This window comes from Cervus canadensis, chromosome 9 (genome assembly GCF_019320065.1).
Source record: "Cervus canadensis isolate Bull #8, Minnesota chromosome 9, ASM1932006v1, whole genome shotgun sequence".
Classification (NCBI taxonomy): Eukaryota; Metazoa; Chordata; class Mammalia; order Artiodactyla; family Cervidae; genus Cervus; species Cervus canadensis.
In genome coordinates, this window is record NC_057394.1 from 13,404,079 (window position 1) to 13,421,637 (window position 17,559).

The 17,559-nt window shown below is 43.3% G+C and overlaps 1 protein-coding gene across 1 annotated transcript in view; it reads right to left on the reverse strand.

Moving 5' to 3' along the window:
- HS6ST3 (heparan sulfate 6-O-sulfotransferase 3) overlaps positions 1 to 12,206 on the reverse strand; it is a 704,010-nt gene extending 691,804 nt beyond the window's left edge. The window contains exon 1 of the mRNA XM_043478143.1: positions 11,353 to 12,206. Coding sequence (XP_043334078.1) covers positions 11,353 to 12,068 — 716 coding nt within the window. The 5' untranslated portion in view covers positions 12,069 to 12,206. The remainder of the gene's footprint in view (positions 1 to 11,352) is intronic.
- Positions 12,207 to 17,559: the final 5,353 nt, after the last annotated feature.

Genomic DNA, 17,559 nt, shown 5'->3' on the forward strand with positions numbered 1-17,559 from the left:
AGTCACTTTCATACAGATGTAGGGGCCTGAAGATGACCCTTACATTTACAGAGTGTTTTTGACTCTAACCTTGTCATAAAATGCTGTCCCAGAGAATGACAAAAAAGTATTGTGCATAAGAAGGGCCATGAAAGAGGATGGAGGTTGGTGTGTTCCTAATGGCGGATGGTGCTCCCAGCAACACAAAATCCACCCTACAGATCAGAGAAATGAACTTAACACCAACCCCAATCCATGCACTAGGTACAGACATTGCACTAAAAATGGCTTTTGTCATCTACAAATTCAAATGTGGAACAGCATTTTACTCATGGTGTTATGACTCTGGAAACTCAAGCAGGGAACTGACAATTTCTTTTTCTTTATCTTTACTGAGTTTTCTCAGATACCAACTTCATTTCACTATTTTTCAGTAGCCGGTCCCTTCTGCAGGGGATTTTCCCAATCCAGGGATCAAACCGAAGTCTCTCACATTGCAGGCGGATTCTTTACCAGTTGAACCACCAGGGAAGCCCAAGAATACTGGAGTGGGTAGCCTATCCCTTCTCCAGCAGATCTTTCTGACCCAGGTATCGAACCAGCGTCTCCTGCATTACAGGTGGATTCTTTACCACCTGAGCTACCAGGGAAGCCCACATCTAATATTAGGAGATTCCAGGTCCATAATGTTTTTAAACAGAGTTTCATGAATATATACTTTCAAGTACATCCTTGTTGCTATTGTTTAGTCGCCAAATCATGTCTGACTCTTTGCGACCCCATGGACTGTACTTACCAGGCTCTCCTGTCCATAGGTTTTCTCAGGCAAGAACACTGGAGTGAGTTGCAATTTCCTTCTCCAAAGGATTTTCCCAACCTAGGAATCGAACCCATGCCTCCTGCTTGGCAGGTGGATTCTTTACCACTGAGCCACCAGGGAAGCCCCAAGCACATCCTATCCCCCTCAAATAAAGATGGAAATAGTGTTTCAAAAGCCTTTTAAAATTAAAACGGAAAACATTAGAATAGTTTCAAGTGTGATATAATTGTTTTCCTCCCTCATTGGTTACCTTCAGAGACTTAAAGCTACATTAATATTATTTTTAATATGCTTAATAGTCTTAGAAGAAAATCTGAGCAGCAGAAAGCATCATAAACTGGAGCCAGTTCTGCAAATTATTTTGTAGTGTCTTAACCAGTATTGTTATGGAACTTCAAATTTATAAAGTACCACACAGAGATATAATTTAAAATGTATATTATCTGGATCTGCATCAAAGTACAGATCTAACTGCTCAAATATGTCTTGATCGCCAGTCAATTCTGGGGCACCAGGGTAACAAAACACCCAAACCCAGAGTTGCTTTTATTACCCAGTGAAAAGTCCCTTGTGATGGTGACAGCTCATGATCGCCAGTCAATTCTGGGGCACCAGGGTAACAAAACACCCAAATCCAGAATTGTTTTTATTACCCAGTGAAAAGTCACTTGTTATGGTGACAGCTCCATTGCTGAGTTTTCTTTGCTTCTTCCACCATTCTTTGGGTTAGAGACTAACGGTCCATATAGAAAACATGTGCTACTCAGTTGCATTCTTTTTCCTTTTCTGTTTATTATGCTTTAATTCTGAGGACCATATGAGGGTAGAATATATTAAAAATTACCAAAATTTGTATAGGCAAACCATTTCCTTAAGTTGATGGCCAAATGTTAAAATGTTATTTTTCATATCATTTATAATCTTGTCACAGTCCACTTAACGAAGTTTGGTTAGATTTCAGTGAAAATTATCTTCCAGAGTAGTTTTTTTTTTTTTTTTCCTGGCATGGGGGGGTAACTTTACTACAATTAGTATGTATGGTGCAGAATTTCATGCAAATAAGGTGTGCCAGCAGTGTGATAATTTAAACGTATTTAAACAAAAACAAAAAGACGAATGCACAGACTTGCTGCTGCTTAGATCACTGCAGCTTATAGGACCCAGTTTCTTTTACTGATTTCAAAACAAAACAAAAGAAAAAATAATAAAAAAGTTGTGCCTGAAATGAATCTTGTTTTTTTTATAAGTAGCCGCCTGGTTCCTGTGTCCTGTAAAAATACAGGCACTTGACCCTTGGTGTAGCTTCTGTTCGACTTTTTATCACGGGAACGGATTGGTCTGATTTCTTGGCCCTCATCTTGAATTGGCCATATACAACGTCCCTGGCCAGTGGACTGAAGGCTTTGTCTAAGATGACATGGGTCAGCTCAGGGGATGTGGGGGAGGGTGCTTTTATCTTCCCCGTTGTCGTTTGAGGTTTTGATCTTCTCTGGGTAAAGAGGCCATTTATCTTTGTAAACACATAACATTTTGCTTTCTCCAGTTTTCTGTTAATGGCGAAAGAATGGAAGCGAATAAAGTTTTACTGATTTTTGAGACACTAAAAAAAAAAAAAAAAAGAAAACATGTGCTAAAGGAACTTAGAACTTGTTCTCAGTCTCATGTGTAGGATTGAATGGGGCATTCATACAGTGAATCAGAAGAAACTTCCAACTATTTTAAGTCACTGTGCAAGTTATTCTCCATGTTCATACCTGCTACCTCTGCAACCCCAAATCCATTCTCCACCCTTCTCTGCCTCGGTGAAGCATGTGGAATGAGGATCGCACATGTCCTTTAGCTGCCAGGTAAATCCAGCCATTGGAAGACAGTGGGAGGACAGGTGGGAGGGGAAGGAGACAAGGTATTTCCTCCCCACGCCCTCCTCTCTGCCTCAGCTCCATGTGCCGGCAGGCAGCCCCTTCCTAACACTGAGACTGTAGCTTTTGTAAGACACCTGTAGACATCTAGCGTTGACACTGCCTGGCCAACTCTCCTACTTCACGCCCAGGGTGGTTAACTGCTTTCCTTGTTACTACTTACAATGAACCTTATGTCCAATATTTGTACCATTCCTCAATCCCTACCTCTGTTAATAGTCCCTTGGCAATCCGAAAGGGTGCCTCTGTTTGATGCCAGGACCTACAATACAGCTACCCATGTTTGAGACAGCAACCTGATACAGAAAAAGAATGTGTAAGTAAATAAAAGAACAACAGCAGCATTTAAATGCACCAGCCTTGCAAGTCAGATGGCCTCTTAGATAGGTGCTTATTAATACTCCCCATAAATGTATTAATGAGACAAATCATTGCATACAAGATGCATTTCTGACCTCTACACTCAATATCACCATCTTTCTGATTCAGTTCTTTAAGGATTTCAAACTTCACCTTGACTACTTTTGTCCTTCTCTCCTCGCCCTCCTCTGTAGCATCCTTCTAATTTACACTCTGCATTATCACTGTCTGTTCTCTCTTCCTTGACATGTCACCTTGCTTTTTACTGTGTTATATAGATCCTACCTGCAGATTTCCACACACAGGCCAAGCTACCACATACTTATGTTTAAAGTTATGGTTACTCTTTCTTCTGGGTCTATGTTTTCATTTTTAAGTAAAGCTATACAATTCTGCAAGTTCCTAACTAGAGCCCGCAAAATACAGAAGCTGCCATCCAGGTTTTCAGTCTTACATCCATAATCTTGAATTCTTCGGAAGAAATACTCTGTAAAACATAATAAATGGATATGGAGGACATCAAGGTGGTTAGCTTTTCTACCCTCTTTTGTTTGTAAAGAAACTAGAACGCAGAGGCAACCGTGAACATATGGTATTAAAGGCAAGCTTCTGACAATAAATGACCCAGTACTTACCAATAAAAGCGTGGTACTATATTAACAATAGCAATGAACTACAAATATTTATGTGCCCACAGGCAACTAATTCAGTTTCACCGCAGGATTGCTTCATTTATGAATTTAATTGTATGTGTTTAAACATTTTTGTTGCTATTTCATTAATATCCCATAAAAAGATAAAATGATATGCTGAAGAAAAGAAAGAACAAAAGTCTCTATGCACAGCATTAATTAAGTACACATTGCGTGCCCATGGTATCCAGAGAATTAACATTTACTTTTATCATTTATGGTTTTTCTCTTGCATCATACCTTGCAAGTTCATTTTTGCATCGTTCAGGATGAAAAGTTGCAGATTCAAAACACAACATACAGGTTTACCTATCATTTTATTTTCACACAGAACAGCACAGATGTTTGAGACCCATGAGAAAATTAAAAAAGAGACTTTTCCTGTGCCAGGCTATTTGAAGAATGCCACACACATTCTTAGCACTCACCGTAAGATAATATCATTATTATTCCTCCCATTTTCTAGAGCAGGTAACTGACTTACTCAGGATTACGTGACAGCAAGTGGTTGAACCAGGTTAAAATTGAGCTGATTTGACTTCACAGCTCCTACTTTACACATGACCCTAATTGCATTCACAAGCTGGGCATCAGCATGATTTTCAGGAATATTCAGGGGCTAGTGTATTTTTCACAGATTTTCTCCAATTTCTGCTGAGGGCTTTTTTCCTAATTCAAGGTCTCCTTCCACTGCTCTCCAAAATGACTATCCCTAACCATAACCACCTCAACCATCTGGCTTTAACCAGTAATAATTCAGAGTCTACATTATTGGTACTTTTATCCTCCACCCATCCTACATCAGAGTTCGCATGCTCTTGGTTTCGGCAGATTCTTTGCCTCAAGTGAGAATGAACGATGAGGCTAACCTTCCCAAGAGGCAAGAACATCTGTCTGTACCCAAATGAATTTCTGAGCTGTGGCATATTAAGAGGAGAGACCCCCTACAATGTTCTAATAAGCCCTGGGCTGGATACTTACTTTGACGACTCTTCTGGCAAATAAGAGGAATTGACATCTTGCTAATTATGAAAGGCAACTATTAACAGTTCAAATTTGCATGGCACAAAATAAGAGAGGAAGGACACCAAATGTTTGATAATCCCAACTTTCAAAGAACCAAAGTCTTGTCAAGTTATGCTGATATTTTTTAGAAGTAATCTAGAACATAGAGTATATGTTTAGCTAACATAGAACTTCTATAGGTCAGTCTCTGTGCTGGGAACTTAACATATGTTTTACTGAATAACTGCATTTGCTAGAGGAAGATACAAACAAGTAACACTCTCTAGGTTAACAAGTATTTGGTACACTTCCCAACACATATTTAAATGCTTGGCTATAATTAAAATGAAGTTCTATTAGCCAATTAAAATCAACAGAGAATTTATCCATAATATCCATAATTTAACAAACTCTAAAATAAGATAATTGATTAATACAAAATATTAATTTGGGTTCCCCATTTACTTGTTTTCATACTAAACCTATTCCTTGGCCCAATAATTTATTTCATGACTCTTAAAATCACATTAGGATTTGCCAGTCTCAATTAAACCTGTTTAATTCATTATCAAGCATAAATAACTTTCAAATGGCATAAGCTTCTGATTGTCCTTAGTCAAAATGAGACGGTAATAATTAGCTTTGGGGAATAATACTATAACAGTCTAAGATTAGGCAAATCCACATCGCTAGTGGCTAAATTTACTTAGCTTCCAATTATTACACAAACATTTATATTTCCCTGTATTCAACCCTTTTAAAAATCCCAGGGTAATCAGCAAGGAAAATGCAGAAAAATAAACCATATCTTAGCATTTACCATTTCAAGTTTTATCTTCACAACTCAAAAAAAAAATTGAATGAGTTTAATTCAACTTCCTTCTGATTTATAGCAAATATCAGAGGTTTGAACCAGAAGCCATACTTTAAGAGACCCTGTAATGAACATATAAGTGGATATGGCATATAGACAGAACAATCTCTTATCTCCTTGGTTTTATACTGCACACAAACCTGATGGTGAAAATTAACCTTCTTTGCAGTTCAACATTTCTAATTAGAAGAGACATCAAAAAGATTATCCCTTAGAAAGCAGTATGGGCCATAATATTCTAGATAGCCTTTGAAACAGAGCTCTGCTGCTTCCTATGTATTTTAGACTGCTGTCTAAACGAAAAGCAATAACCAGATGATCTTTCAAAGTGGTTATGGCTTTATGTGCCAAGTTGTGTTATATTTTCTCATCTTACCTTTTTATACTTATTATGAAGAAGCAGACAGCCTTGTATACAGGACCTATTTATTGCTTTTAGCCCTGAATATATAAGATAGTCTATACCATCAAATCATGCTTTACTAAAAGTTTCCTTGGTAAAAATGTTTACAAATCTTCAAGAACTGACTAGTTCATTGAGAATCCTTTTGTGCCTCTATGTATGTGATGGGGGCTGTTTTGTTTTCTCTGCACAAGGCAAGAAAGGAGAGGCGAAAGATGCTCTGAACTAAGATGTTCTCAGCTTAGAACACAGAACCTTCAAATAAAAGGCCACACAGGCTAAGCCCTTCCCCAGGAAGAAATTCCTTTCCAACATCAGTGGTTAATTAGCTAAAATGTTCACTGCTGGGGAGCACGCCACTTCACAAGAGAGTTCCTTCTCTTGTAGACAGTTACATGTTTAATGAAGTTCTTTCTTACTCTGAGTTGAAATCCTTGTCCTCTCATTTCTCTCTTCCTATCCTAATCCCATCCTTTGGCAAAACACAGAACAAATCTCCTGCACCTTCCATATCTTCCTTCTATGAATATTTGAAAGCAATCCTTATGTCTCTCCTATTTTTCCCACCTCCATATTAAATATTACCACCTCCCTCAATAATTCCTCCTATGACATGGTTTCCAGATGTTACAAATAAACTGGAATTGTAGCATGACTCAAAATTTTTCTTAAAAAAATTTTAAAAGAGATCTGAAGGTTATTTCTCATTTATTTACAAGCATAACTGACACAATTACAATGACTATCCAGAACCCAGTGGTCTTCCCAGAAGCTGTATTTATGCTAGCTCCCCTTCTTGTGATACACACACACACACACACACACACACACCACCACCACCACCACCACCATTCATGTGATACAAATTGGGTCAGAGAACCTCATCTCCCTGGCCACACCGATTGGCTGAAAGAATAGTCGTAAGTTCCAAGCTGGACTAATCAGAGTCATTCCCCAAGGTTTCCAATTGGAACTCAGAGAAGGCTTGCATTCCTCTTAGCCCTAGATCTACTAGATTCAACAGCCATTTACTCATTTCATGGAATAAGCCATTTTGATACAATGAGTCCAATATGAAAAGGGGTGTGGAAAAGGGTCCAATATGAAAGACAGGGTGTACCTCTCTTTCCTGTGTCCTGGTTATTAAGCTAGAATTTCCCCTTTGTCTGAACTGAGTTAGAGTCAAGTTTGTATCGTCTACAACACAGAGGGTCCTATTGAACACAACATTCATAACCTTGCAAGCAGTCTAACAGGACCAACAGAATGTGGTCATTAAAAAAAATGCCATCCCACCCTACAAAAGGAATGGATGGAATCTCTTTCCATCACAATTTTAAGAATGAGAGCAATACTCACTAAAGAAGATCAAGGTCTATCTTGCCTAAACACCTGAGTTCATAGGACTGACACTATTTGCTCAAACTATATTCTGAGACCTATCACAGGGCCTGGCACATAGTAGGTGCCTAAGACACACTCCACTATACTTGTTAAAGTGAACAGAAGAAACAGTGGGCAAAACATTGAATATAAATGATCAAAATGAAGACATGAGTTCCCTATGGAAACCTTAGATGTATTTCACATCTCCTTAGTATTAGATAACCCACTGGCCACACAAATTACGGAACCAGATTATCTCTTCAGTCTTTTTTAGCCATAAAATATTAGGAGTCTATCCATACTCCACAGAAGGTAATGAAGAGTCTTCTAAAGACTTAGGCAGGCAGACAAAAATGGGAAACATGCTGAGATAATGAAGGAAGCATAAAGATGAGAAACAATAACCTACTAAAGAAATAATAGAGAAAAGAAAGAAAAAGAAAGGGAAGAAATCATCACTAATACGATAAAAGAGGTCATTTAGACAAGCCATCTTCCTATTACCTTCCTGTCTTATTCTAACTGATTTCTGTGGTCAGAAATGCCCTCCGCACTGGATTCAAACTGCCAGCCCCAGAGCCTTGTTCCTTTCTGGCCCCTTAAAACACACAGGATGGCTACTTCCACTCTTCCAAGAATCTCCTTCCAGAGTTGGCTCCCTGCTTCAGCCTTTGGTCCCAGCTGTTCCCAACTCCTCGTTCACCATTCCAAACCAACAGTTTGTCTTTGTCACCCACAGAATACACTCAATTACACGGTGTGCCTTCCCATCCCTGTTTCCCAGACTGCACTCTGCAATGACTGATGCCCAGATGTTCATAATTTTCAATTTATTGATCAGTGTTTTGAACTTAGGATTTTGTCTCCACACAAATAATCATAAAATGACATCTCTGTAAATTAAGGTGGTCCATTTGCATCAAGCTCCTTGAGGAAATGACCTCACATCCTTTTGTGGAAGAAGGCCTTCATTAGGGCAAATACTGTTATTACAGTTAGCAACTAATATTTAAATATTACTATATAGCTCCATACCAAGTATTGGGTGCTATGTATCAGCATATTATACTACGCACAGATATTATGACAACACTATATGAAGCATTTTACATGCATTTGCTCTTTTAGTTCTCATAAGACCTCTAAGAGGTTAATTAAGTACCAATTATTATCCACATATAAGATGAAGAATCTGAGGCTCAGAAAGAACAACTTACTAATTCACACAGCTAGTAAGCACAAGAGCCACACGACCTGACTCCAGAATCCTCCCTCTTACAGGTATTCCACGACCCACAAGGACATCGATCCCTGTGAGCAATGGAGAGGGGGGACAGCGGAGGAACCAAAAGCAGAGAGACTAGGGCACCGAAGTCAACATGATCTACTTCTTGATTTTGCTCAGAGTCAGCCCTATTTGAAGTAGAACCTTGTTCCCATTATGTAGCAATAGATTATCTGCCATTTTGCATTGTGGAAATGTACCCTCCATTATCCAGGCTAATCTGGTTGACTGTAGAACGCTGTACACAGACACTCTAATGACAGACAACTAATTCCATCGTCTGTGTGAGGAAGATGCAGCTGAACATCTCTTCAACTTTTTCCCTATCACTTTTGATGCAGGGCCCTTTACATACCCCACAGCTATTCCTCCCTACAGCATCCAGAGGAGAAAAGTAATTGAGAATATCAGGAAAAGGGAGGGGGGGTGAGGATGAAGGGGAAGAAGAATTATAAAAATGGTGCCCCCCAAAAAAACATTATTAGAGATTTTTTTAACAAGCAAACCAGTGCAGGTTGATCTGAAAACTTTTGAATCTGAGAGAAAAGAATCTACCGTTAAACAAAGACAAGCATTTGACTGTGCAATAGAAACCCTATGTTCAAATAGCCAAGGTGGCATTCTCCTCCATTACCCAGCAGAGAGATGGTATTTCCTCTACTATCTGAGCCACCAGGGAAGCCCCTGAAATAGTGAGCATTTCCTGTAGAAGTAAGACCTTGCTGCTGTAACCTATGCAGGATCTGAAGTAGCAGCAGCATGTCATCACTAAGCAAAAATCCAAGTATCCTTAAATTTCATCATCTCTAATTGCTCCAAAATCTTCATCTATTCACTAAAGGTTTTATGGACTTTGATAGAAAATAATGCCCATCTCTACTGAAGAATCACTAGCTAGGTCTATGTGATAATTAGTCTCTAGTTCAAGTGAAATGGAAGCTGGGATTCACACTAGTAAACTCTCTGGGGTCATTCAGGAGTTATTACATAAAGGTATAAATACAAAAAGTATAATTTGTGATGAAATGTAGCAGAGACTGTCTCTCACTGAAATAATAGCCTCCTTTGGTAGGAAGTCTGGCAGTCATTATCAACTGAAAAACAGTTGCAAGCTAAAATACAGGGGTAGGATCTGAAACACTATACAATTAGAAATCTTGAAAAGTTAAAAGTCCTTAAAATATGCTAAGGAAGGAGACATGCTTTCATTCCAAGTCCAACCAGTTTCTTATTCTAAGCAATTTCCATTAAACAGGCAAAGGAGCAGGGAGGAGAGAAAGTATTTGAAAAACTGCCAGAGTAAAAAATCCCATAATGAAATTTTGCTCATTCTTGGAGAAATGAAGTAGAATTAGATGCTTCAGTGGTGGTGAATTCCAGAATCTGGGTAGCTTCCAGTAAATGAAGCTTTTCCATAATGTCAGAGGCAAAAGCTATCTGATATCAACATATTGAGCTTGAGTTTTTAAACTCCTATTTCCTTACACCAAACTGTTTGAAACCTTTGAGATAAAAACCTCAATAAACCAATGTTCCAAGCTTTTAATATTTTAGTCCCTTGAGCAAGCATGTCAGATTAATCTTCAAATTGCAATGGGCAGAAAGAACATTAAACCGAAATTCTCAAGCCCAGTGCCTCTCTGCAAGGATGTTAATAAGCTAAGCAGTTTCATTGGCTATTAAGATTTCAAACTTTCCTAATTCTCAGCGGCCTGACCGTTTTAAAGTGGGTGGGGACAGAGGTGGGAGAGGAAGCTAGGGATTTTGTTTCTGACATCTTTGTATGCACCTAGCATTGAGCACATGGCCAGGCACACAGGAAGCCTTTAACAAATGCTTTCAGAATGAGTTGATGGATTGGTCTGGGGGGGGCGGCGGGGGCGGGGGGGCGGAGAGTGCAAATATTGCTGAGAACAGGAGGAGTCCAAACACTGGCGCTGCTCAGCAACAAAGCCCATCTCCAGAATTAGGGTTATGGAGGTGGAGCAGAAATTCCAACGTGTGTCTTCAAAGCGGCAACAAGAGCCTTGAGAACAGCCACCAAGGAGCCACTTACAGAGGGATCAGACTCGTCTCTGGCTTCGCCCTGCCTGGAAAACTCCTACCCTGTCTCTCTACGTCCAGCTCCCTCTGCCTTTCACCGGGTTTGAGTTTCCGCTCGCAGAACTTCGGTTCAAGATTCGACCTCGCGGGTCTAACCCGGGCCTCCTGGCCATTCCAGGGGTTCCACGCACAGAGAGAGGTCACACCGTGCTAGGCAAAAGGAAGGTCTCTCTCTCTCTCTCTCTCTCTCTCACACACACACACACACACACACACACACACACACAACGACGACTACAGCTCTCGACACCTTTGGGGCGGGGGAGAGAGCGATGGGGGCTAGGGGGTGAGCGAGTTCAAGACCAGGACACTTTCCAAAGGTTTCTTCTCCCTCTCCCCAAACCTCTGCCCGCGTCGCGGGACGATGCTAGGGAACCACCCGCCCGGCGCCGCGGAGGGAGCGCGGGGTCGCCCAGGGTTGGGGGCGCGGGGAGGGCGGGGTGGTCGGGACCGGGGTGGGGGCGACGGGGTGGGCTGGAAGGGGGAGGAGGGTGGCCGGAAGCGAGACGCGGCGGGGGGACAGTACCTGGTGTGGCTGTGGTTGCGGGGACAGTCTTTCTTCTCCATGATGGCCGGCACACAGTTGGTGAGCTCCGTCCAGTCGGCGTGCAGCCCGCAGCTCCAGCCGGTGGAGAAGCGGGAGAAGAGCCACGTCTCCTTCTTGCCGGGCCGGTGGCAGGTGCACTTCTTCTGGCCGGCTTTGCAGCTGCACGGCTGCTCCAGCCGGATGTTCTTCACCAGGTGCCGGCCGAACGTGGTGCCCCCGGTCTTCTGGATGTGCAGGAAGACGATCACGTCGCGCCCCTTGATGTTGAAATCCACGAAGCGGGTCAGGTCCTTCGGGGTGAAGTTGAAGCGCGGCACGAAGCGGGGCAAGGAGCCGTTCTCGGGGGCCTCGGGGTCCGGTTCCTCCTCCTCCTCCTCCTCCGCCTCCTCCTCCTCGTCCTCGGGGTCCCCCGGCTCCTCGTCCTCGTCCTCCGGCGCCGCGGCCCCCCGAGGCCCCTCGGGCGGCCCCCGGGGTGGCGGGGGCAGCTGGGGCCGCCGCTCCCAGTCCTCGGGCGGCGCCTGTGCCCGGCGGGCGGGACTCGGGGCGGCCGGCTGGCCGGCCTCTCCGGCGCGGGGCTGCTCCCCGAAGTTGGCGCAGGAGCTGGAGCAGGAGGGAGACACGTACTGGTACATGATGACCACGAAGAGGAGAGTGAGCACCGGCGTCAGCAGCCACTTGTTGAACCTTTCATCCATGGTCCCGCTCTCAGGCCGGCAGGCTACGCGGCGACAGCGGCAGAGACGCGGACGCGCGGCAGCTCGGAAGTTTCGGGGACTCCGGGGCGCGGCTCCGAGCCCGCCGCTCCTCCATGCCCCTGACGCCGGGGCGAGCTGCTGGCTGGCAGCCCCGCGGCACTCCGGCGCTCCGGGGCTGGCAGAGCCGGGCCTGCGGATCGAGCGGGGAGACCGGCGCCGGCGCGCGGCGGCGGCGGCGTGGAGCGCCCTGCGCTCCCGGGGGCGCCCGGCTCCCGGCTCCCAGCCCCGGGCGCGGCGCGCGCTCTCAGGCGGCGCGGGGCATCCCGCCGCCGGCGCTCAGGCGCTGGGGAGCGCGGCTCGGGTCCCGGACCTGCCCGGGGCAGCCGGGCAGCTGCGGCCGCGAGCGCGGGGGCTGCATGGGGCTCTCGAGGGCGCCGGCCAAGGGCGAAGGCACGGCGCGGCCCCGCCGCCCCGGCCACCCGCGGGCCCCGCGAGCCGCACGCGCTCCAGGCGCCTTTGCCCTCGGATCGCCAGGTGCTGGAGCCACGAGGACACACGGCGCCCGCCGCAAGTTTGCAGAGGAGCCCCCCGCAGCGGCTGCGGGCGAGGCGCCGGTGCGGAGCCGCCTCCCCCGGGCGAGGCGCACTGCTGCTCCGGGTCGGTCCGCCCAGGCGCGGGCACGCAGACACACTCGCACACACTGGCTGGCACCGCCACAACCCGCCAGCCGGTGTGACAGGAGCCCTGCTACCCGCAGCAAAAAAAAAAAAAAAAAACCTGCCCTAGGTACGGAGCATGCGCCAAAGCCTTCCCCAGCCCCCGAGGAGTTTCCAGGGGAGGAGTCCGTGGCTCCGCGGGGCTCCGAGCAGGCAACTGGGGGTGGGAATCCCTTCAGCCTTGAGCATGGAGAGATTCGGAAGAAAGGCAAAGGCGGGGCGAGGAGAGGATGCGAGCAGGTCGTCGCTGGCGCTGATCCGAGACCTCCAAATCCGCAGCTTTCCCCATCTGAGGGTGGACAGAAATCTGGCCAGGCGATTTGCACGAATAACACGTGCCCACTACTGGGCAGACCCACCTAGGCAGGACTTTGCACAAGTTGGCTGATCCCTTGCTGGCAGGGCATATTGGCTCAGGATTGCTTTTTATCTCTACACAAGACATTCTAACTGGTGCTCAAGTTTTATTCTGGTCCTTCCACAAGTACAGACTCGGTGTGTTCAATTCTACAACTTTATTCAACCAGCATCTATTCATCGATTATCCATTAGGCGCCTACTGTGGATCTGGCTCGGTGTTCACGGTACACGTCAATGCTTTCAGTACCAAACAGTCCAGCCCATAACCAGAGAGGAGTTTAGGGGTTACCTCCTAAAATTCGTCCGACTACAACACACGGAGCTCCCCGATGTGCAAGTTTCGCCCCTCCCCCCACCCCAATAGGGACGATAAGATCACCTGTATTTCACAAGCCACAAAGCTCTTGATTAGGTGCAGATTTTAACTTTCCTTGTCAAACATCTTTATTTTGCATTTATCTGAGAAGCAATTCTTTGTTTAATAAGTTTCTCTTTTTCAGATAATGAATGGAGTAAAAAAAAAAAAAAAAATTGAAATAACTGCCCCTACCCAATTCCTGGACTTACTCGACGGAAATTGAGAGTGGCAGTGTACTGAAGGTGGACACAGTGCAGCTTGAGTCCGTGGCTCAGGCCAACATGTCCCTCCTGGGTGCCCTGCCAGTCCTAGTCTCCCAGCCCCAACATCCCAGCCTTCATAGCAACCAGCCTTCCCTCCTGGCCTCTTCATGGATCTATCCTGTACTTGTCTCTTCCTGAGACACTGTGCTGACTTCTTTCATTTGTCAGACTGCCCCCGTCATAGCTATTAGTTAAGATCCAGATCTCTTTCAGAGTTGCTAACACTTGCCCCAAAGAGGCCATTTATATTGTTCTAGGCAGGTTGGACTCTTCTAATGAACTTCCCTCTGCTACTTCCTTTCCTATTTTCAACTCTATTAACAACCACAGTGTCCTTCCTGACACTGTATGAGATTCCATGAGTAAAAAAGGTGTTGGGTAAGATGAATCAGTTTCTTTAAAGCTTATTTGATCCCATTTCTTTTTCTCACACTTAAAGTTTAAAATCCTATTAATGGCATCACACTACTCTCCAAAGCCAGGAACTGTGATAGAACAAATCCCAATGAAACCCAACAATTATTTCCTAAATGCATCTAGTTAATGGTGTTACTTATGTTTTAAAATATGCCTTTGCATTAGCAAAGTAAAAACCTATTACACCTTGTTGTATTACTTTATTTGAGAAGTTTCTTGTTTTCTATAAAATCACTTGATGTCACATGGATAAATATAACTCCATTAGCTACCTAAATGTAAAACCTGAGTACTGGTGGCACTTTATATACTGGAAAACACTTTCCTAGCCATATCTCGTTTGCTCCTTGGAACAACACTCTAAGGAGATAAGAGAAGTACAGTCCTACCCCTCCCCTAAATCCTGGAATGCTCAAGTCCCTTATATAAAATGGTGCTGTTCAGTCGCTCAGTCCTGTCCAATTCTTTGCAATCTCATGAACTACAGCAAGCCAGGTTTCCCTGTCCTTCACTGTCTCCTGGAGTTTGTTCAGATTCATGTCTATTGAGTCAGTGATGCTATCTAACCAGTTCGTCCTGTCACCCCCTTCTCCTCCTGCCCTCAAATCTTTCCCAGCATCAGAGTCTTTTGCAGTGAGTCGACTCTTCCCATCAGGTGACCAAAGTATTGGAGCTTCAGCTTCAGTATCAGTCCTACTAGTGAGTATTCAGGGTTGATTTCCTTTAGGATTGACTGGTTGGATCTCCTTGCAATCCAAGGGACTCTCAAGAATCTTCTCCAGCACCACAATTCAAAAACGCCAATTCTTTGGCGCTCAGTCTTCTTTATAGTCCAACTCTCACATCCATACATGACTACTGGAAAAACCATAACTTTGACTATACAGACCTTTGTCAGCAAAGTGATGTCTCTGCTTGTTAAAGTGCTGCTTAGGTTTGTCATAGCTTTTCTTCCAAGGAGCAAGCATCTTTTAATTTCATGGCTGCAGTTACCAGCTGCAGTGGTTTTGGAGCCCAAGAAAATAAAATTTGTCCCTGTTTCCACTGTTTCTTTTTGCCGTAAAGTAGTTCCGTATAACCTACACACATCTTCCCATATACCTTTAAGTCACTCTAGATTACTTATAATACCTAATACAATGTCAATGCTATGTAAATAGTTTTTGACACACAGAAAATTCAAGTTTTGCTTTTGGAACTTTTTTTCAAATATTTTCAGTCCTTAGTTGGTTGAATCTGTGGATAAGGAACCTGGGATACAGAAGGACAGCTGAATAATATGCCATTTCAGAGATGAGGAAACTCAACCAAGGAAAACTAGGTGAAAACAGAGCCAGAATTAGAAACCACTATCATCCCTGAAATGCATTCAAATCACCATTTAAGAAATCCAATAAACATCAACAACAGAGCCCATAATTTCCACTCTCCTCTCTTGAGATCCTTTGAGTCAAGAGGCAGGAAGAGGCAATAGAACAATTAAATTATTTTTCTCTCTCCCTCTGGCTTTATAGGCAAAGCTGAGCAATCTCTACATCTTGCATTGTTGTGGAACCTAGTCTGTGACTTTCCAGATAAACAAGGGAATGACAAAGACAATCTTAACATGATTATGTCATTGTAAGTTACCTAGGAGAATTTCAGAAGATATTACAACAAACAGATATAACAGCTATGTTGCTAACAAAATGTATGTTTCTATAAATAAGTGCACTTTTAACCTTTTTCAAAAAACATTATCCCAGAAGATCTGTTTCTGCTTTCAGTCAAATAACTAATGGAGTGCCACCGTTTCCTTCAGAAGAAAAACAATCCATAGCATAAAGCAATTACATCGATAATTCAGGCACAGACCCAAGTATTCATTTTTAATGATGGGTAACTTTAGTTGTGTAAACAGTCTGTCTCAGGTGTGCTCTTTCTATTATAATTGTGGAACTTGGTGTGAACCTAATCAAAGCTCTTAAATCAGGAGCAATAAACGGGCTTGCTTATCTATGTGGGCAGACCTCACATTCAGGCAAAAATGAATAGAAACTTTCTAAAACTGAATCCTCTCCAGGTAAAAGGGAAAACATGTTTGCATTCAGCCTACTATAGTTACTCCATGATGACACCAGCTGGCAATTGTTTCTGGCTAACAGATTGCAGCTACTATGATTCCTACACAAATTATTAAAATAATAAAAATAATGTCTTTAAAGAGCTCTCTTCCACTTCCTCTGCCAGTCTAGCAATGAGCTTGACACTATCTGTGAAGCAATTTGTTCACCTAATTTTAAGCCTATTAATAAGCTTTAACTACAGTTATTCTTGCCTAATGCCTTTTCTGCCTTAACTTTGGTACTCTTCCTCCTGGTTCTTCTCAAATATTCTCAAACCCGTTAACAACACTGCACTCCCATAGGATTCAAACTTTTGATTAGAACAGTCCCCATTTAATCAAGTTCAATTGGGAGATAAAATTGCATCTCAACTTCTCCCTTTTCCCTTTGGTGCCAGAAACTGCCTTTGAGAATGTTGAAGAAACCCTGGAGAGATTAACAATCCAAACAATCACAGAGAATGGTTTCTGATCCCCTACATTTGCACACAGGAGTATATGGATATGAATGCCCTTCAATACAGATCAAAAACAAACTAGATTGTATAAGTCATTGGCATCATAAATCTCTCCTTCAAGAATACAAATATTCTTACACACTGAAATAACAATTTTTTTTCCATTTTTGTAAACAAACCCCCCCCTCCCCGAAAACAAGAAAGAAAGCCCCCTGGGGTAAGCAGTTTTGCAAATAACCAGCAAAGCAGTAGCTTTCTTTTTCCAGAGGAAGTTAAGCGGAAGAGTTTGTATAGATAGGGCAAATTGCAGGAAGAATGGTGATGTTTACTGAATGTATTCCAGTTCACTACATGATTGTAACTTTGGGGCAAACACAACCCTGAATACTGTTTCCCATAAAGTTCTATGTATGTGAACAGTTCATTCCCTGCTTTATTGTATGACACTCATCATCCACCACTGATAGGTGCCTGAAAGTGATGAATGGAGGTTATTTACCTGTATGCACAATATTTTCATTCAGTATTACGTAAGCAGATGCAATACCATTTTCATAGAAGACATTCACATTCCTTTAACAAAAATTTGTTAAGCACTTAGTATACACCAGGTGCTCTTCTGAGTGCTTTGTATATTACATTAAAAAGACCAATAAGGACCCTGCCTTCATGCAGCTTTCATTCCAACAGGGAAAAAATAAATGATGAAAAAGGAAACAAGAATCATTCATTTACCCCAAGGTTATTTATTGATCCCCTACTGTGTTACCAGGTACTTCCAGGTACTTGGGATACTTTAGTGAACACTAGAAACT